The following is a 19,342-nucleotide window of genomic DNA, read 5'->3' as shown; positions in this document are numbered from 1 at the left end:
GTTTTGAGTTTATGTTTTCTAACCTTAACGGGTTATGTGTTGGTTGTAATTCTTATTATTGCTAAAAACAAATTTTTTTTTCCCGGGATACAACAAAACACAAACATAAGATAAAAGAAGAGCTCAAGCAATAGTGGTTAAAAGAACACAAACATAAGATTGAAGAAGAGCTCAAGCAATAGTGGTTAAAAAAAAATTGGAGGCAAAGATTCAAATGCATAGATTTGGAGGGAGTATGATGAATAGTTGAGTTCGAATTTGTCCTCGAAGAGATTGAATGACTGAGATTGCGTAGGAGAAAATCTGCCAAAGATAGGGAGAGTGGGAATTTGGGTGAAAGGAATCAAGAGGCAAGTGGTGACGACTGTCAGAATGTGGAGAGGTCAGTGGAGAAAAATAGCGATTATTTAATTTCATGAGCAAGGATAAAAGTAAACAGATGTTTTATCTTTTTATCGGACTAAGGGAGAGGTGAATGGAAGGATAAATTGTTTTATTTATTCAACCATAGATGAATAATTAGATAATTAAATAATCAAAATTATTTAGTTATAAAGGGACTTAGAATTATATGTCAAGGATAATTAACAATTTAAAAATCAATTAATTATGGGGAAATGACAAATTAATTAAATAATAAAATTACTTAAAATTAGAAAGGAGGAAAATTTAGTAAGTTAATTAAATAATTATAAATTATTTAGTCATTGTAGATGATTGATGTGCAGAGGAAAGGTTAATATTTGGTGTCTACATCTACTACCATGTGTATGAATATGATTTTTGTTTGCTTCATTTTCAAATTTCAATGTTGGATCTTGATGACAATATGAAAATGAACAATAACATTGAGCAATAAATATAATTGCAACCATTTCTATGAAATTTTGAAATAAATCAATATATAAATATGAAACTAATTAAAAAAATAAATTAAAACTAAAAAATGGTCTTAGAATCCTACCTTATGCTTGAAAAATCCTTGCAACTTGATTCTTATAGTAACTTCAAACTTTAATGAATTTGAAGGATATAAAAAATGCAACAACAGAAACTGATAAAGATGCAAGAACAGGAGCACAACACACAAAAATTTACATGGAAACCCAATGTGGCAAAACCACGGCGAGAAATGCTGCTAGGATCTACTGTCCTAATGCAGCCTCACAATTATTCCACTTACAATCTTTTGGGCACCAACCCAACCAAAATCCTTATGAGAGCACCAACTCTCCAAATACACAATACAATGACTTGAGCACCAACTCTAAATACAATCCATATTGGAATCAAATATGCAGATTCATTTTACAAATCTGAAAATGTCAATATGTTCTTTGAATGATCTGTAACAGTAAGCTCTAGCAACTAAGTTATATACTGAGTGTCTTTAAGGTTTTACCAGACATTAAATGTTGCTGTACATTTGAAAGACTAAATTCTGAAGATAACAAACATAACCCTTAGTGTTTCTGCAAAACACATTCAGAAACAATCAGAGACTCTGTACTTCTGCAAGAATTTTTTTGAGAGAGAATAAAGTTCTGAAGCTTTGCATTCAAACTTCTGTAACTCGGTCTTAGATGCACAAAGCAATCCTCGTCTCCACACAAACTCTAGCACCCTGTATTTATTGTAAATATCTATTACCCTTGTTTCAATACAATCAGAAACATATTCATCTGCATTCTGTCAAACTGTCATTGTCATATATAAAATCTGATAATAATTCCGAATCAACAAGTGTAATAAATAAAATAGTATTATGAGACAGTCTCACCAAATAATCTGCAGAATACTTGAATCATATAAGAAGTACGATGTGCTACTCCACCTTCATTATTGATTCAATGAGATTTCTTAACACAAATTTCTATTTTCATATAATGTGCTCAGAGATTACAAATAAATCTCAAAACAAATGGTACGTATTCTTTTCTTTGAGCACATTCCACACACATCTCTCACATTTTCCATCAAACTCACTTTTCAAATACTATTCGGTGGTTCTTAAGTTGTTTGGAGGAGGTTATAAGTGTCTTCAACCAATGTTTAGTTAATTGCCACATCATCCAACCACTTTTTGTCTGTTTGTACAGGTCAGTAACAAACTTTGAACTACACCAAACCACCTTCTCTTATCGAAGATAAATGATAAAGGCTACCAAACATAAATAAGAAGGAACTGCTATGAAAATCAGTTGTAGTTATCTGTTAATCATATTTTAACTATTAACTGCTCTCATTGTTTAGTTGCTTGTGCAGTTATAACTATCCAATCTTCCAAAACCACTTTCAATCTGCATTTTGTAATTAAAATGTGTACCATTTTGTCCCAACAAAGAGATAATCGCATCCAATCTGAAGATACAGCGAATCAATCATAACCAGACGATAACCATGATGAATCTGGAAATGCAAAACACAACATTTCGCCCTCAAGTCAAAGATAAGCATGATAATTCTGGAAATGATCATGGCAAGATACAGCAATGTGTATGAACTTCAACTTTATTCATATGAAATCTGGAATAACAATGAAATGCATTTGACATTAATTCTTCTCTATCACCGTATGACATTAATTTCTTTTTGCAGATGGTACGTGTAACTAATTCATATTGTTCTCTTGAATACAAGTACAGATTTGATTTCAGAATCTGATTGCAACTGTGTGATTAGAGGACATATTGTGAATGCAACCATATATAATCTGAAAACTAATACATTGACATCAATGACAACCTGTAACACAACCTGTGACTAACACTTCTTCCATGTCTTTCTCTCCTCAAGCTTCATGCAGCTGCAACACTACATTCTCACTCTTTCACTCCTTCACTCTCACTATTTTGCTCCTCCCAATCTTGCTGTTGAAATTAATTTGTTTATAAAAATGAGGATTTTAGGGTGTTATATAGGGTTCGAGAGGCTTTGGTGGGGCCTAATTGCCGATAGGGCTTAGTCTTGGGCACTGGATCTAAAAAAAAATGATTTTTTAAAATTAAAATTCCTTTTTTGGCCTGTCAAGCACAAGAGATGCCTAGCGTCCCCGCTGTCTTGGTGGCTTACCTCGAGTCTTGATGATAGTGTCGGTGCAGTGGGGGTTCGTCTCCCCCAAGTCCCTTGTGTCCTAGAAACGTTCTCGTCCACGAAACACAACGATTTTGGGAGGGACACTGCTATTTTGTCAAAGGCTGGTCTGCTTATAATCTCCTCTTTATACATAATATATCTAGAATAATGAACTTGTATAATACCGTTCTAGCTGATGATTTTTTAAGGAACACAAGGAGTTTTGTTTGGTGGGTAGAGTAAAAAGTTGCTGGAATTTTAAAGAGATAAGATCTGTCTGGTAAGCTATTAAACTTCCTACATCCTCAAATTTGACTTGGAATCTTAATCTCGTAGACATCATTTTGGATTTTGTTGTGAAACAAATGTACAATCCATATGGATAAAATTGGGTTTTCTACATTGCTAGTTTGTCACAATTCTCTCTAAATTGGAAACCAGTAACTTGTATTATCTATTGTAATTTGTAATACCTGTTCTATTTTTTGTGGCATAGTCTGCATGATGGGTCTCAATATAAATGCTTTACATGATCATTTTTCTTGAACGAGGAAATTGACTACTTGTAGGCCTTAAATAAAAGTATGCATGTACTGTTATTTCAATGTGTCAATACCAAATTGGGTTGATATAATTTTTATGCAGACATCTACATCCTGAAAACTCCTTTTTTGGTCGAACACATCTTGTTTAGGCACTCTTTGTTGTTGACAGATTGTGAACATATGAAATGATGTAATCATATTGGGTAAATAAGCATTTAAGTGTGTCATTTGATTATTCAGTTATTGAACGTGGTTGTAAGGAATATTCTCCCAAAATATCATGCATCTCCACAAAAACCAACCATATTGTTTAATTAGGGTTCTCATTCATTTTTGCCGGTATTGGGAAATTGATAGAAAGACATCACTAAAGGGATCATCCTAACTACTCTTCAGTGTAGCAGTCATCGTTGACGAAGTAATGAAAATATTAATTTTAAGGATTTGTTATCTAGTGCTGTGCATGCAATAGTGGTGCTGCACAGATGATGTACACTGTATACTATGTGGAAAGTCATGATACATGTATGATTTCATATCACTTATTCTGTCTTTATCATATGACTGGGTATCAGACGTGGAAACCACTGAACTTTTACGCTCTGAGGCAAATATTAAGAAATTAAGTTCTAGTTAAAATTTAGAATCTTGCTCTTTGTTTGAAGCAGTATTGGCTTGACAAATGAATCAGGTCAAATAGTGTCTACCATAAATGGAGATACAGGAGAAGATACTTTCAGGTGTCTTGTTTAAGAGTCTCAATTGTAACTTATGTTTCCACTAATATCAAATTCTTTAGAGCAGGTGACAGGTGTTGGCTTGAACACTGAATGGGGTCAAATAATGGCTGCTATAACTGAAGATACAGGAGAAGAAACTCCTTTGCAGGTGTCTTGTTTTAAACTTTTGATTATAGACTTGATGTGGCTTGTGCTGGCTGCAATTTTTTATATCTAGTATCTATCGATATATATGCTAGATCTTTTCCAAAATATAATTAAATATTTTCTCTTAATATAAAATTCTCTATATTGACTAAAATATTTAAATATATATAATTATGCTAGTTTCTATTCATTTTCTTTGGTAATATTGATAATATTTTTATTTAAATCTCTATGATAAGTGTATTAGGTTCGTTTAAATGGAACTGCTACTTTCATTGGGAAGGTTGGATTAGTTGTTGCAGCTCTAGTTTTTGTTGTGCTTTTCATACGGTGAGCGAAAAAAAATCTCATTAAATGTTTTCTTGTTGAATTATCACAAGTCATCTTTGGTTATTGCTTAAATACTATATTTCAAAATAAGCATCTTTTTATGTGTTTGGTTTATTTCCAGCTACTTTACAGATGAGTACAGCAAAAGCAAAAAGGCAAATGAAGTAGCATCAAGCTTATCACAGATATTTGCCATTGCTGTAAGTATTATTTATTTTTTCACGATGTTCATCATGACATAACAAACCACTCTACAACATTATTAGTTCTTTCACACGAAGAATAGACTTATTCTCTTTGTTGTCATGAAATTCTTTTATAAATCAAGGAAATATGCTTGTCATGAAAACAAAATTTGAATTGATTTTTTAGACGATTGCATGAATTCAATGCTTGTAATTTTCATATCTTGAGTATATATTTAGAATTTTAGATGTAAGGAAATTGATCTATCATAGAAGGAAGTTAAGGATGAGTTCTATGTGTGAGGGAATACAAAGAATTTTTCCTTCACAAGAGCTTCTGTGATCCATAAACAATGAAAATTTTATGTAGAATTTACTGGAGCGCAAATTAAAATACTTTTCTACTTGTTTACACAAATGATATTTGAGGAATAAATGTTGCTTTGTTGCACCCCTATGAAACTTTCAGTAATTAACCATTTGGTGTATTTCCTCATTTGCATCTGTAAAGATATTGCATATGGAAGTCATATGTCATGACGTTAGCTGTTTCCTATTTTTTTTGCTCCATTCTGAGAATTGTTTGTCATCCTCGAGATGTTTTGCCATTGTCCAAGCCACAATGAAAGCAGAAAATGATGAAGGGCATTTTGAGAGGTTTGAGTGAAGAAGAATCAGGTTGGAAACAATAGGGAGAACATGCTGAAGTGCTTGCAAGATGATAACAATTGTATATTGACATAGATGATTAAAAAGGGTGCCGAATAACAAGTCTTGATTGTTGATAGCTGGCAGCAATGATAAAAATAGGTGCCTAAATGCTATGAAGCCCAACTCAAGTTGCATGATGACCTTGAGAGTGACCAAGAAAGGTGTCTAGGAGAAGAGTGAAGTGGCATAAGTAACCATAGGGCTGTAGTGTCCTCCAAGTCAGACCTCCAATTTTTTCTTTTTCTTTGGAGGGTATTATAACTTGCAGAATAAAGCCAATGCTTTGCATCCCAGTTCAACTTCACTCCAAAACAATTCTAGACATACTCATATGCATCCACGGATAGATAGAATGTTGCCTCTTAGGATGGATTTACTATGGCTATACATAAATTTAGTTAGTTTTCATTTTGAAATGTGAAGCTCTACATGCCATGATGCCACAAGTTCTGCTCGAGTCATGGGTTCTCAATGGCACTTGGCCAAATAGGACCTTTGTAGGATTGAGTCATCTCAAAGACCTGTTATCCTTATCCCACTGTTAAGTTTTGATTCAATGTCATTGAGTAGGATAATACATAAGGGTACATTGTCCCTTTTAATCCAATGGTAGATTCGGTTTCTACTATGTTACTAACGACTTGTACCTAGGGCCTAGTATGAGTATTAGTATGGTACAAGTATTGTTCCGGCATGGGTAATTGTAGTATGCTGCCCTGTTCGTACTTTGATTTTTTTTTTTAAAGTGTTTAAGCAATGGATTTGAGTTGCCAATTTAAGTGCAGATAATAATTTCTCTATAATAAATGAAATTCTCAGACATGAGCTCTCTGAGTTTTTACAACACAAACCTTCATATCATGAACTCTTTGAGTTTGGAAGGTCTGAAGTAAACAAAAAACATTGTTGTTCAAGACTGAAATCAGCAAAGTGCAATCTGATTTAAGTCCTCTACACAAGGAACAACAACAGTACCAATGGAATTTCCAAGCACAAGTATGTATGATAAGCATACCGCTATACCAAATCGACTCAAAAGTGACTGGGAAACACTTCCAAGCAATCTCCAACTGAAAACTTCCACCTCCTTGACAAAGAATAATGTGCCAACTCTGCTGAATTAGAGCCAACCATGATGTAAAGTGACTGACCTGCCACCAATCATCAAGCTCAAAACTGAAAATCTGACCCATGTATTGCTGAGGAACACACCCAAGAGTGTGCAATTGATCATTACTCCATTCCTTAAAATCTTTTTCCAATCCATCTGAAGATGAGTAAATAGAATCCTCAGATGGCTGGTAAGGAAAAGAACAACTCTATTAACTCTGAAATTTTTATCCTTATATCTCCAAAGATTATACTGAAATATCCCCCTCGGAAATTTGCATCAAATTTCTCCAAATGTTCAAAAGAATTTGAGCAAACAATCTATATGCAAACTGATTTCTTTTAATCCAACAGGTTATACTGTAAATCATGTAATATCCGGCTGAAATCTGAATTAATAATGAAGATAAATCATTACAAACCTTATTTTCTAAGTAGACATGAAATACCTCTGTTTCTTCAGATTTATGACTTCACAGATATGCCTAACTGTGAACTCCGTCGCGAATCCACCTCCAAAGATGAATTGGGTTTCCGTCCAATCCACCAAGAAATCCTGAAGGTTTCCCTTTGTGGTTCCAGCAAAACACATCAAACTGTTGAGCTATCCTGCAGTCAAGACCCGACTTTCGAATTCTTGAGGTCGTCCCTATTGATCAACTAAAACAGCATTAGGGATTTCCTTATCTCAAGAGAGGATAGGATACTTCGCATTCTATTCTGCGTTGATTGGAGAGAGTTGTAGCAACACGACTTTAGCCACGTCAACACTAGGGTATCATTTGTTGTATGTTAGTGATCACATCATATGCTGAATAATCTACTCTTGCATTTTTGAATAATACAATATAATTATACTCCTATTTACAATATACAATGTTTCAAATTTCTGCAGAGGTACAACCTTTTATTTGTTTGCTCATCGTGTGATAGATATGCAACCATAAAATGCTATTTTATTCATTTGCGTTCTGTTATTCTAAGTTTGAGTTGATCGAAAAGAATCTGACTACAATAGATCAGCAAGTAAACTTCACTTCAAATACTAAATATAATATTCAAATGTATGGACAAATAGTCTAATAGTTATATATCGGATCTTGATGTTATTCTTCTCAGGTTGTAATTGTTGTGATAGCTGTTCCTGAAGGCCTTCCACTGGCTGTAACTCTCACGTATATATCTGAAAGCCTTTTTAGTCCTATCTATTGTTGTTTGAGGAATATGATTCATTACATACAATTTTTTTATTGAACTATTTTTCCTTTTATGAGCAGGTTAGCATACTCAATGAGAAAAATGATGGAAGATAAATCTCTGGTTTGTATTTACTAACTACTGAGAGTTTCTACATATGCCCTTGTTTATTGTCTATTCTCACGTGCTAAGGCTATTGATGTACAGGTCAGACATCTCTCAGCTTGTGAGACAATGGGATCTGCAACAATAATTTGTAGTGATAAAACAGGAACTCTAACACTAAATGAGGTATTTTTTGTCAACATTTGTTGAGAATGATTAATTAGTTAATTCAAAATACAAATGGCAACTTACTATAATCTATAAATAGTAAAATTCTAAATTTACATTTTCAAAAATTTGAAAATGGAGTTACTTTCCAAACAATATTACAAAGATAAGGATACTTATTGACATCTGAAAATGGAGTCATCTAGCAAACATTATCACTAATAAAAGGTTACATATAAACATTTATTTGCCTACACATGTTCCTTCTAGTTTTGATTACAAACTCAAGTTATTATATCTTGGTAGACATCACATGGGTCAAAAATTTGCCCATAGTTGTAAGGTACCCTTTCAATCCTGTCCATCCACTCCTCCCAAGGGAATCCTCAACCATTGATCTCCCCTGAATATTGAACCCTTCATGTGCACCAACCATAGGTCATGCCCTTATCGTCCAAGCCTCTCAATCAATATGAGCTATAGATCCCTCAAATCAATCCTCACCATCTAATCTCTCATCCAAAAATCTATAATTGGCTTCAAGCCAAGCCATTTTCAAGGCTCCTTGAAATGCAATGTTATGTTGTTGGTAGGGGAACTCACATATCATCATCAACCATCATGAAGCACAACCACCGTGACTTGGTGCAAAAACAATAGGTATTGATGAGAATCATGTGTTTTAATTAATTATTTAATCAATCCTTATGTTTAATCAAAGTGTTGCATGTGGATTTAAAAAAATAGGTTGTCTTAATTTAGCTTTTCTGTATATGTTTACATTTGCGTGTACACACCAACCATACAAATTTCCCATAATATAATCCTACTGACATCTATTTTATTTGAACTAACATTTTTTTGAATTCATAGTCAAAGCAGTAACACCATCATAGATATATAACATTTATAATGTCAACATCTTCCAGCTCAATGAATGAACATCGCAGTTGTTTAAAGTTTTCGAGAGAGGGATATCATAGTGCTGTCTAATCAATCTAATCTTCTCTCCCCTATTTATCTTCTTCTAAAATCCTCAAGTTGTTGAGTTGCATGCTCCTAATTAAATATTTGATTGGATAAGTTCAAATGATCATGCTACATTATGAAATAAAATAATACATATTTATCCAATAGCATGCATGGCTAGCTTTTAAGAGTATATATTGACTACATACATGGTTTGTAGTATGGATTCTTTTGGCTTTTGTGAATGCTTATACATTGTCAAATTGTTATGATGATGGAAAAGACTTAGAGCTTCCTTATTATTGTGATATTCTATACTAATAGTACAGTGCTTGAATGCATTGTCATAGGATAATCTATGGGAAGTTTCCATTCTTTACAATAATACTCTTAAAGGTGACCGACTTGTTCCATATTATTCCTAACGTGTAGGACATTGTCAACATATCACCTCACCAAGGAAGAACTTGACGATGGGAAGTAGATAGTCAACTTCATAAACTTTTGATGAGAAAGGTGAGTATCCTTTAGGAATTCATATGGAGGTTTTGAAATATCCCCCTTATGTTTTTTCAATTTTTAAGCACAACAATTTCACCCATTAGGTTAGCAAAGATGAAATACTGAGAGCATTACATGTTGGTATTTAGACCAGCCACTTCCACTTTTCAGTGGGATAATGAAATACTGAAAATTAAACAACTACTTGGCGGTATAACCAGCCACTTCCACCTTCAGTGGGGAAAATTACAAACCAAAGAGGACTGAATTAAGTAAATGACAATCACTCTACCTCTTTTCAGCAAGAGGACTAGAAATAACAAAGCTATCACTCAACCACTTATTCAGCGGGAGGACTATAAATAATAGAGCTATCACTCAACCACTTATTCAGTGGGAGGACAAGAGTACAATATGAAATAGAGATAGGCAGCTAGGCCAACCTCTTCCACTTATGCAGTGGGCAATACAAAAAAGTAAGATGCAGAATAAAATGGATTGTTTTAGCACTACTGAATACAATCTTACAATTAGCAACTCTGCAAGATACTGTCAATACAATAAGCTCCAATCTTCAATAGATATAAGAAGGTACTCCAAGAAGCTACAAACAAGAATCTGAAAAACACAAGTCAAAATGAACAATTTACCAAATCTGATATAGCCTGTCAGAAACACCAAAAATCAGAACAATAGCATTGTGAAGTCCATATCTCCATCAAAACACCTCCGAATGACTCCAAATTAGTGGCAAAGGAGAGCTAGGACAGGGGCGCCCAAGTACCAATCAACAAACTACGCCAAACACCCCTTAAACTTTTATGCACGTTTCCCAATGTCACTGTAGCATGGTACAACTTGCTTGGAGAGGGGCAATCTACATTAAAAATCAGGTCCTTTGCTATAAAATCTGAAACTCAACAAGGAAGGGTGCCTAGAAAAGGGGAATCCAATGAGCCATTACCTAGAACAATCAGACAATCAGGCAGTGAGATATGAATAACTACTACAACCATGAACCAAACCAGCAACATGAAAACACTCCAAACCTCAGAAAACTGAAAATGCATCAACGAAATCCATCCTCAAATAGCTCAATCTATCCCTCTGAATGAAAAATAGTCTCTCTAATCAGCTAGGTGCTATCTCTCAAGCACAAAATTGTCACAAGGCTAGGAAGCTCTCAACTTCGAAGCACAAGTCTGGCACAAATTCGGCAACACTTCGTTACAAAATATTTATGGATCCAAAACAAGAGCCCAACACTTTTATTTATAGCCTTTGTGTCTCTAAATTCAAATTCACATTCCCTCCAAATGGACGCCAAACTCAAATGCACATTCACTTCACATTATTTTGAAATTTACATTTCATTTCTCCTTTCCCCTAAATCGACCTTCACAAGGAGGCAAATATACTTTATAAAAATATCAATAGAGAATAATGTGGCGTCCAAAGGTAATAAAGTGTATTATATTATAAAATCAACTTATTCCTCCTTAGGCGTCCATCATGCCTTAAATATTATTTCACTTTATAAAACATTTTACCTCAACAATGAAACACCAAACATAATCTCTGAATTGCCAAAAATGACTCCAAGAATGTTGGAAGACCATTTGCTCAAACTGACCTGCCAGAAATAGCCTGCCAGAAATAGCCTGTTGAAACCCTGCCAAACACAACACTTTCTAAAAATAGCATATTGCTAAAAATAATAAGTGTGTCCAAATGCATTTTAACCACATTTTGAGCAGTTGTCGCAACTTACTAAAAATAGTAAGTTTGGAAAAGTCCTCAGATTCCATTGCGTGTCACACCATCGCGAAGCTCTTTGAACACCCAGAAGGAATCCAGAATCAGAATTGTAAAACTCCAACATGCAAGCCACCAAAACTGTCAAAGCATCCTCCTAGAAAATAGGAAACCCTAATTACAGCTCCTGACTAGCCTACGGGTCTCCGAAATAGGCTAACGACCAACCAAACTGATCACTACTGAGAAGGGGACATTACAAGTTTTATGGAAGACTGTTGCTAATCATCCATGGAATTTGACTGTGAAAGTTCTTCCACAAGAGACTTAGTAGAGACTTGGCAAGTCCACTCAGTGGCCACTGATTTGAATATTTGTAACATCTGATCAATACAAAATATCAACTTTACATGTGTTGGCTGCTCAAGATTGTAGCGATTACCACCTAACTTCTTTTTCATTGACTATGTGGGCATTTTATTAAATAAACCAGACTATGATGCTTTGCCTAGTCAAGGTTGGAGGAGATTTGCCAAAATGGGCGACAATTAGAAGACAAATTTTGTAGAAAGAAAAGCTAAAGGAAACTATCTCAACACACAAATTGTTAGTGTAGATCCAATTCTCAATTTCCTCATTTTAATGAGGAAGAACTTGACCAAGGAAGCATCAACATAACAAAAGCTAAGGTCTTGAAAATCCAAGAATCTTGTTATGATGAGACCAAGTTGAACAATGGTCTCTCGCACAAGTAGATGGAAGATTTGGGAAAAAGCATCACTCTTTTTTCTTTGTTTCAACTTCTAATCTGATTACATAGGAGATACTACTAAGGGTAGAATCAAGTCTTAGGGTTGCTGTGCTGCAAATGCATCCACTTCTAAACACTGAATATTTCATTTGCAATTTATATGGTATTGGATCAATGAAGTCAAGTTCAATTAAGAACTTGTACAGTAGATATACTATGGTTGAATTATAAAATGTCAATAGCTTGACTATTTAAATTAATTGGGGTTCTCAAGGAAAATTGTAGACGTGAATGATTACAAGGACCTAGTTCTCAAAATTGTGGTTTTCCATATATTTTCAGATGATGGGTATATATTTGCATGGACCTAAATAGGGAGTGTCTCCTTATGTGTGTTTACATGTTTCTAATTTCTTTTCTTCCTGCAAGAACCCTGCTGGTTCCAACTCTTCTACTGAAACAAATGCTGTCTTGTTTTTGTATTTTCAAAGGTTCTGAATAATTTTAAGCAAAAAATAACAAGTGTGCCAGGCAAGAATTGCACATAAAATTGAATAGACAAGAAATAATGAGCAATTGCAACTATATTATGAATAAGGTAACTGCTACAAATAATTCTAATGCTAATTGCATACCCGAAGGTCCTCAACTTATTTTAAATAAAGAATTTTGGAGTTTGTGAGCCAAAACTGGGAAGCTGACTAAAATGAGTGTACAAGTCCAAAACGTGAATTCTCCAAGCCAGAAAGCTGATGGAATTGCTTGAATAGCCTAGGCATTGGGAATGGTGCAACCAAAATACAGAATAAGAAGGCGTTTCAGCCCTCTAGGTCAAACACCCTTTTTTGGAATCCATGTGCCAAGTTGGAAACTGTACGACCAGCAAGAAAGGATAGTACGGCTGGCTTATTGAATTAAATATGCTGTAATTGGGACGTCTAAACCTGGATGCCCCTTTTACTTATTCAAAAGGAAATAACTTTTGATGTGGCACAGTAAGACTCCTGAATGAAGCCCTCTCAGTTGCAATAATTCAGTTGATCTTTCACAACCTCAAAATCACTGATCTATGAAGAGTTATCGTTCTTAAATAGCAAACCCTTTGAAACCCTTGTCTCAGAAAATCCATAGAGCAAAAACCAAGCAATGTGAAATAATCAATAATATGAGGTTGAATTGTCTTCTTTGCTTCTTATAACCCTAAAAAAGGCACAATTCCCCAAAAAGTACGTTTTCCTTCTTGAAAGGAGTTAAATACATTTAAAATGTATTTAATATACTTTATGCATCAATTAAATTAATCCCCCACTTAGGCATACCTTTTTGATATTCACTTTATAATATTTAAGTGGCCTACTTTTAATAAAGTTAATAATATAACTTTATGAGAACCCCTTTAGGATTAAATATAACTTAACCACACAAATATTAATATCTCCCTCAATATTCAGTCTTTTGACGTGCCGTCAGAAGCTGGGGTCAACAATGTATAACCCCTATGTCACCATGTGCCCTTACTAAAAATAGCTTCACTGCCAGATTGACTTACTATAAATAGTAAGTTCCTCGACTAAACTCAAACACTGATAAACAAAGGCCTGGAACTGAACCCGAGACTGAACTAAAGACATGAAGTGACAACAATCTCCATTAACTGCCATTGAGATTCTCTATCCAAACATATTAGCCTATGAGAGTCCAAATAATAGGCTAATCCCTCAAACTCTAATGCTTACGAAAATGGGGACATTACAGTTCCTGAGTGAGAAATGACCTACAACTGTGTCCCAAAAATGTCAAACAAGTGCAAACAATGATATAGAAGATGTTGGATAGTGGAAGAATTTTCAAAATTTGGGTGAATGGGTTTCCCCCATTATGATCAGTCTCAAGGAGCCCAACGATACTCATATTTGCATCAACTTTAGGGACTCAAACTCTCTTACCATAAAGAAAACACTTTTAGGTGAAAGGCATGAAATTTGCAGTTGTTTAGATCGATTGTGTGGCTACAACAACATTAGCATCATATGGGAGGACAACTTGAAAATCACCTTTTTGGTCACAAATGGGGCATACATCTAAAACAAAATGTCTTTCAAACTATCTAATGTGGCTGTTATGTTCCAGCAGATCATCTTCTAAATATTTGGGATGCTAAGGGAAAGTTTAAAGAAAACAATTGGTTTTTCTATTTTCCCAAATAGTTGGGCATAAGAGCTTTGGCTGAGTGTATGGAGTGTTAAACTACAAGAACTGTTCCTATGATGTCCTGCGTGACAAAATGATTTCACTATATTTATGATCGAAATGTCTCACAAAGGAATGCTTATTATTAAATTAAAATTGTCAGTGGTTGCTGCAAATCTATAATATTTGATTAGATGTATTAAGAATGTGTCAGAATGAATGGAGGATAAAAATGAACTTTGCATTACATTGACACAAGTTTCATGATTGGTCACATGCCCTCTTTACGTTAGCAAGGACATGCTAGTACATGGATGTGTACGGTAGTTATTGTTATAGTAGTGGTACATGTCAATGGAAAGATCTTGGAGTTCACTTTTTAGTAGTGTAAACCAAAGTTTTAAAACTTGGACTCACCACGGACTCGGCAAACCAAAAAATTGGACTTGGACTCGTGAAAGACTTGGCAAAACAAAAACCGTAGTTTTACAAAAAAAAATAAAGAAATTAATGCATTTAGAGAACATAAGAGCCATAATTGAAACATTGCACATGTCATATGATCTCCAAACACTCAATATTTGAAATTTCATCATTCATACTCATAGTTTCAAACTTTAAAATGTATAATAGCAGCATAAGTTTATAAATGTTTACAAAATTACATATAATGATAGGTCTAGATCTTGGGGGAGAGAGGAGAGACTGAGATAGAGAGTGGTAGAGAGAGGGGATAGAGGAAGAGTGATAGGGAGATAAATAGGTCTAAAATTCGGGGCAGATAAAGTGAGTGAGATAGAGAGGGCGAGAGAATGCTAGTAGGATCCTACTGATTATTGAAATTTGAATAAGTCTGAAAATTTAAAAGATCTTCTAAAATGATGCAGTCAAGGTAGGGAGACCCAATGAAGGACATCCCTGCCTTGTAGCCTATAACACAAAATACCATGCAAGATATCGGCAACCTGTAACAGATCACAAGATATAACCGGTAAGCAACCCTAACCGGTAGAAGCAACACCAGATATAACTGATGACCAGATAAATCAATCACTATATCCATTTAATGAATTACATAAGCCTTTAGCGGTTACACATGTTGGACCGCAGCCCAGGATTACAAAACAATCCATACAGCACAAATCTAAGATCCGCAGATCTTCTGCTCGACAAATAGGCCTCCGGTAACAGTTTGCACTGTTCTGCACTGATTCTGGACCTTAGTCCCTACGAACTTCAGTCCCCTCGGACCAAAATCTCTCCGGAAATTACATCTTCACTCAATTTCTTCTTCCTCTGACTGCTGTCATCCAAAATGAATCTCTAAGATTTCCCTTTATACCATCCGCAAGCAATAACACTAGATCAAGTCGGCCAAAGATCAATCGGTTCATGATGAAACGTGTAAACGATAACATGTCAGCCCAAATCACCAAGAACATCTTCAAATGCATAAAACTTCACGCAGTCCTCCGGAAACATTGGACAAGACCCAAAACAACATCACTCAATGCTTCGCAAGTCACAGAAACCACCCACAACCCGATTCATCTTCGCTCCATACACTGCAAAACCAACTGGTAAGAACATACCAATACCAGAATCGATGTCTCACTGGGATCAAATCCAAATGCTGGTTTGAACTACTTTGGTGCTCCTACATCAGACTCTTGGGGTTAATTGAAAAGTGAGTCCCATCACTTGATTTGGTTCGACGATCTGTTAGTAGGTACTCGCAACTGCCTCAGGGGTTCGACGATCTGCTTGCAAGGCTTGCACTACCTCATGTTCGGCAATCTGAACATGTCTACAAGCTACCTCAACTTCCTTTCCAACCAACCGGTACATAACCAGGTCTTCTTCGATCAACAGGTTCACAAACGAGCTCTGATAACACTTGATGCAGTCAAGGTAGGGAGACCAGTTGGCGTGTTTTTTATGACATCATCTAACACAGAATAAAGTTGCCTAATAGTCACTTCACTCTCTCTTGATCAAAGTGTGATTGCATGCTAAGATTGCAAGAAGTTCAAACAATCGACTCCAAGGTTCCTTTATGCTAGGGACGTGACTCAGTTGGCTGATGTGATTGCTGGTAATCCAAGGGGCCTTATGTTTGCATCGTTCTTTCACTTCTTTGTTGTGGCTGGAACTCCATCATCAGATATGGCAATTCTGTGATGCTTCTGCTTCTGTTGGACTAAAATGAACAAAAAATAAAGGGGAAAAGGGGTTTAGAAGGATCTAAATCTACTCCTAAGGGCAGTGATATCAACAGTTAATGCTTCGGTGGACAAATTCCGAATAAACAAAGCTCTGCTTCGCCAAGATCAACTATACCTCCGCAAGAACCGGTGCAATCTTCTGGGGATGCTAGAGGATTTTCAAATTGAGAAAGTACATTTGAATACCCAAAAAACGGCGCAATCCAATCGACCATCGACAATCAAACTTAGCACAAATTTAGGGGGTTCAGGCTAACTTTACACTGCAACTTACAATCAGCAAGATGCAAAAAGTTTCAACCTTGGAAATTCATCAAACACCATTACATTCACCATTGAAATCAAAGCACTATACTACTTCTACTCTAAGCGAGGAAGGTGAAACCATGCAAGCTTTGAAAAAATAACTTAAGTGGACACCATCAGAGAACAATGTTTCACTGTTATTATCTCAAAATTTATCACAACAATTTCATACAAAGCTCCCTCCTTTTACAAATGAGGGGGGTCACCCCTTTATATAGGCCTCAAGCCATGATTACATGCAAAACCCTAATTAGGGTTTCACCCTAGAAGATTCCCCACTCAAGATGCAACAAGGTGGGAATCAGCAATAAATGCCCCATAAAGCCCATATACAATATATTACAATCCTTCCAAAAATGGCACCCATAAAGCATTAATTAACCATTACATTCAAAAAGTGCCCACTATGCAATGAATGTACCCTCATGCAAAAAATTGCCCATGATGCCATAAATGCACCATCATCTCCACATGCGGCGGCTGCATGCAAAAAGAATCTTCCATAAATTCAACATGCAATGATCGGGTCGCCATTTGGTCAAATATTCCAGCAATGAATGTGCCACCATACTGCCATGTGTTCAATAGATCCTCGCCATGCAAGTGGACCTTGTTGTCGTATATCCGCTCCTACACATCTAGAATTGTTGGAGAGAGAAAGTTTAATTTAGGAAAAATTTTCTTGAAGTATCTTCAACTTTCCTTGCTTGAAGAAGGTTTTCCATCAATTTTCACCATCTATTTTTTAGGAAATTTCCACAAATTAGGGTTTCAAGTCCAGGAAGGAGAGAATTCTCCTACGAATCCAAATCTATGAAACTTTTGAAATTTGGATGTGATTTGATACCTGAGAGTGGATTTTTCAAAAATTTTCTCAAGGGGAAATTTTCTTATTCGGTTCATCCTTGATTCCTTCCTTGGCTTAGAAATTGTTATTTTTTTACCTTCAACTCATCTCGGCATGGAATTCATGTTGTGAAGGAATTCTCCTTTGGAAAGAAATTTGATCCTTACCTCCGAGGAAGGAAATTCTTCATGCCTTAGCCAATTTTCATTATTTCCAATAACTCTATCCTGAAGGAAGAAATTTCAAACACTTAGTCAATTTTTCACCTTTCCTGGAATTCTGTCCTGAAGGAAGGAATTTCCGACACAGCGCCAAATTTTCACCTTTCCTGGAATTTCTTCTTCTTGGGCGCGGTTCTTCCCTGAGGAAGGAATTTGTGTGCTCTTTGAATTCATCATATTTGCAGGGAGCTTTTTGACCAATTTTCACATCTCCTATATTTTGGGAATTTTCCTAAAATTTAGGACCCGGGTCCAGGAGAGAGAGAATTCAACCACGAGTCCAAATCTGGAAAAAATTTCAGATTCTGATAAGATTTGGTGTCTAAAAATGGAAAGGGGATTTCTGCTTTTTATTCTTCCTTGACCCCTGGATTTTCATGCCTTAGACAATTTCTCTTCATTCGTTGACTTGAACGTGGAATCCAGCTTGGTGAAGGAATTCACTCTTCATGGTGGAATTCATCATTTCATCCTTGATTTTTTTTTCCTGACTTAGCCATTTCAACATCCTTTCCTTGGTTAGGGCACAATTTTTCACTTGTGAAGGAATTTTGAGTCTTTCAACCTATTCCATGGATATCTCTTTTTGGTGCCCTTCCAAGGAAGGAAGAATTTTGATGTTTTTTTGTGAATTCGATAGTATCTTAATTTTAGCACCCTCCTTTGGCCTAGGGCAGAATTTTGCATTGTTGGAGGATTCAATGAAATTTGTGAATCCTCCACGCCTCCTTGATTTTGGCGCATGTCCTTCATCTTGGGCGGAATTTTGCATTGGTGGAGGATTCAATGAAATTTGTGTGTCCTCCATGCCTCCTTGATTTTGGCGCCTGTCCTTCATCTTGGGCGGAATTTTGCATTGGTGGAGGATTCAATGAAATTTGTGAATCCTCCATGCCTTCTTGATTTTGGCGCCTGTCCTTCATCTTGGGCGGAATTATGCATTGGTGTAGGATTCAATAAAATTTGTGAATCCTCCATGCCTCCTTGATTTTGGCGCCATGTAAGAATTTGGGATGATTTTCCAGACTTAGAGAAATTTCCCGAGCTTTCCATTTTAGGAGTGGGCTTCCAGCACTCAACCATCTTCTGGCTTTCTCTGTTTGCTTTCGGACTTTTTGGAATTAGAAATAGTTGCAAATGCCTGATCTTTGTCACCTTGCCTGAATGGTTCTGTCGGAACAAACTTTCCAAAAATAGAAACCTTCAAAGTGTCAGCATTAGACCCCTAGACAGGATACATGAATGACTTACTATAAATAGAAAC

The 19,342-nt window shown here is 35.7% G+C and overlaps 1 protein-coding gene across 11 annotated transcripts in view; it reads left to right on the top strand.

Moving 5' to 3' along the window:
* LOC131077819 (calcium-transporting ATPase 5, plasma membrane-type) overlaps positions 1 to 19,342 on the top strand; it is a 270,864-nt gene that overhangs the window by 100,148 nt on the left and 151,374 nt on the right. For all 11 annotated transcript variants that reach the window (XM_058015409.2, XM_058015396.2, XM_058015413.2 and 8 more), the window contains 6 exons: positions 4,425 to 4,508; positions 4,755 to 4,837; positions 4,959 to 5,037; positions 7,963 to 8,018; positions 8,121 to 8,163; positions 8,248 to 8,331. In XM_058015409.2, the coding sequence (XP_057871392.2) occupies positions 4,425 to 4,508; positions 4,755 to 4,837; positions 4,959 to 5,037; positions 7,963 to 8,018; positions 8,121 to 8,163; positions 8,248 to 8,331 (429 nt within the window). The remainder of the gene's footprint in view (positions 1 to 4,424; positions 4,509 to 4,754; positions 4,838 to 4,958; positions 5,038 to 7,962; positions 8,019 to 8,120; positions 8,164 to 8,247; positions 8,332 to 19,342) is intronic.

Source organism: Cryptomeria japonica, chromosome 6, assembly GCF_030272615.1.
Source record: "Cryptomeria japonica chromosome 6, Sugi_1.0, whole genome shotgun sequence".
NCBI classification, from domain to species: domain Eukaryota; kingdom Viridiplantae; phylum Streptophyta; class Pinopsida; order Cupressales; family Cupressaceae; genus Cryptomeria; species Cryptomeria japonica.
This window is presented reverse-complemented; position numbering and strand designations above follow the sequence as displayed.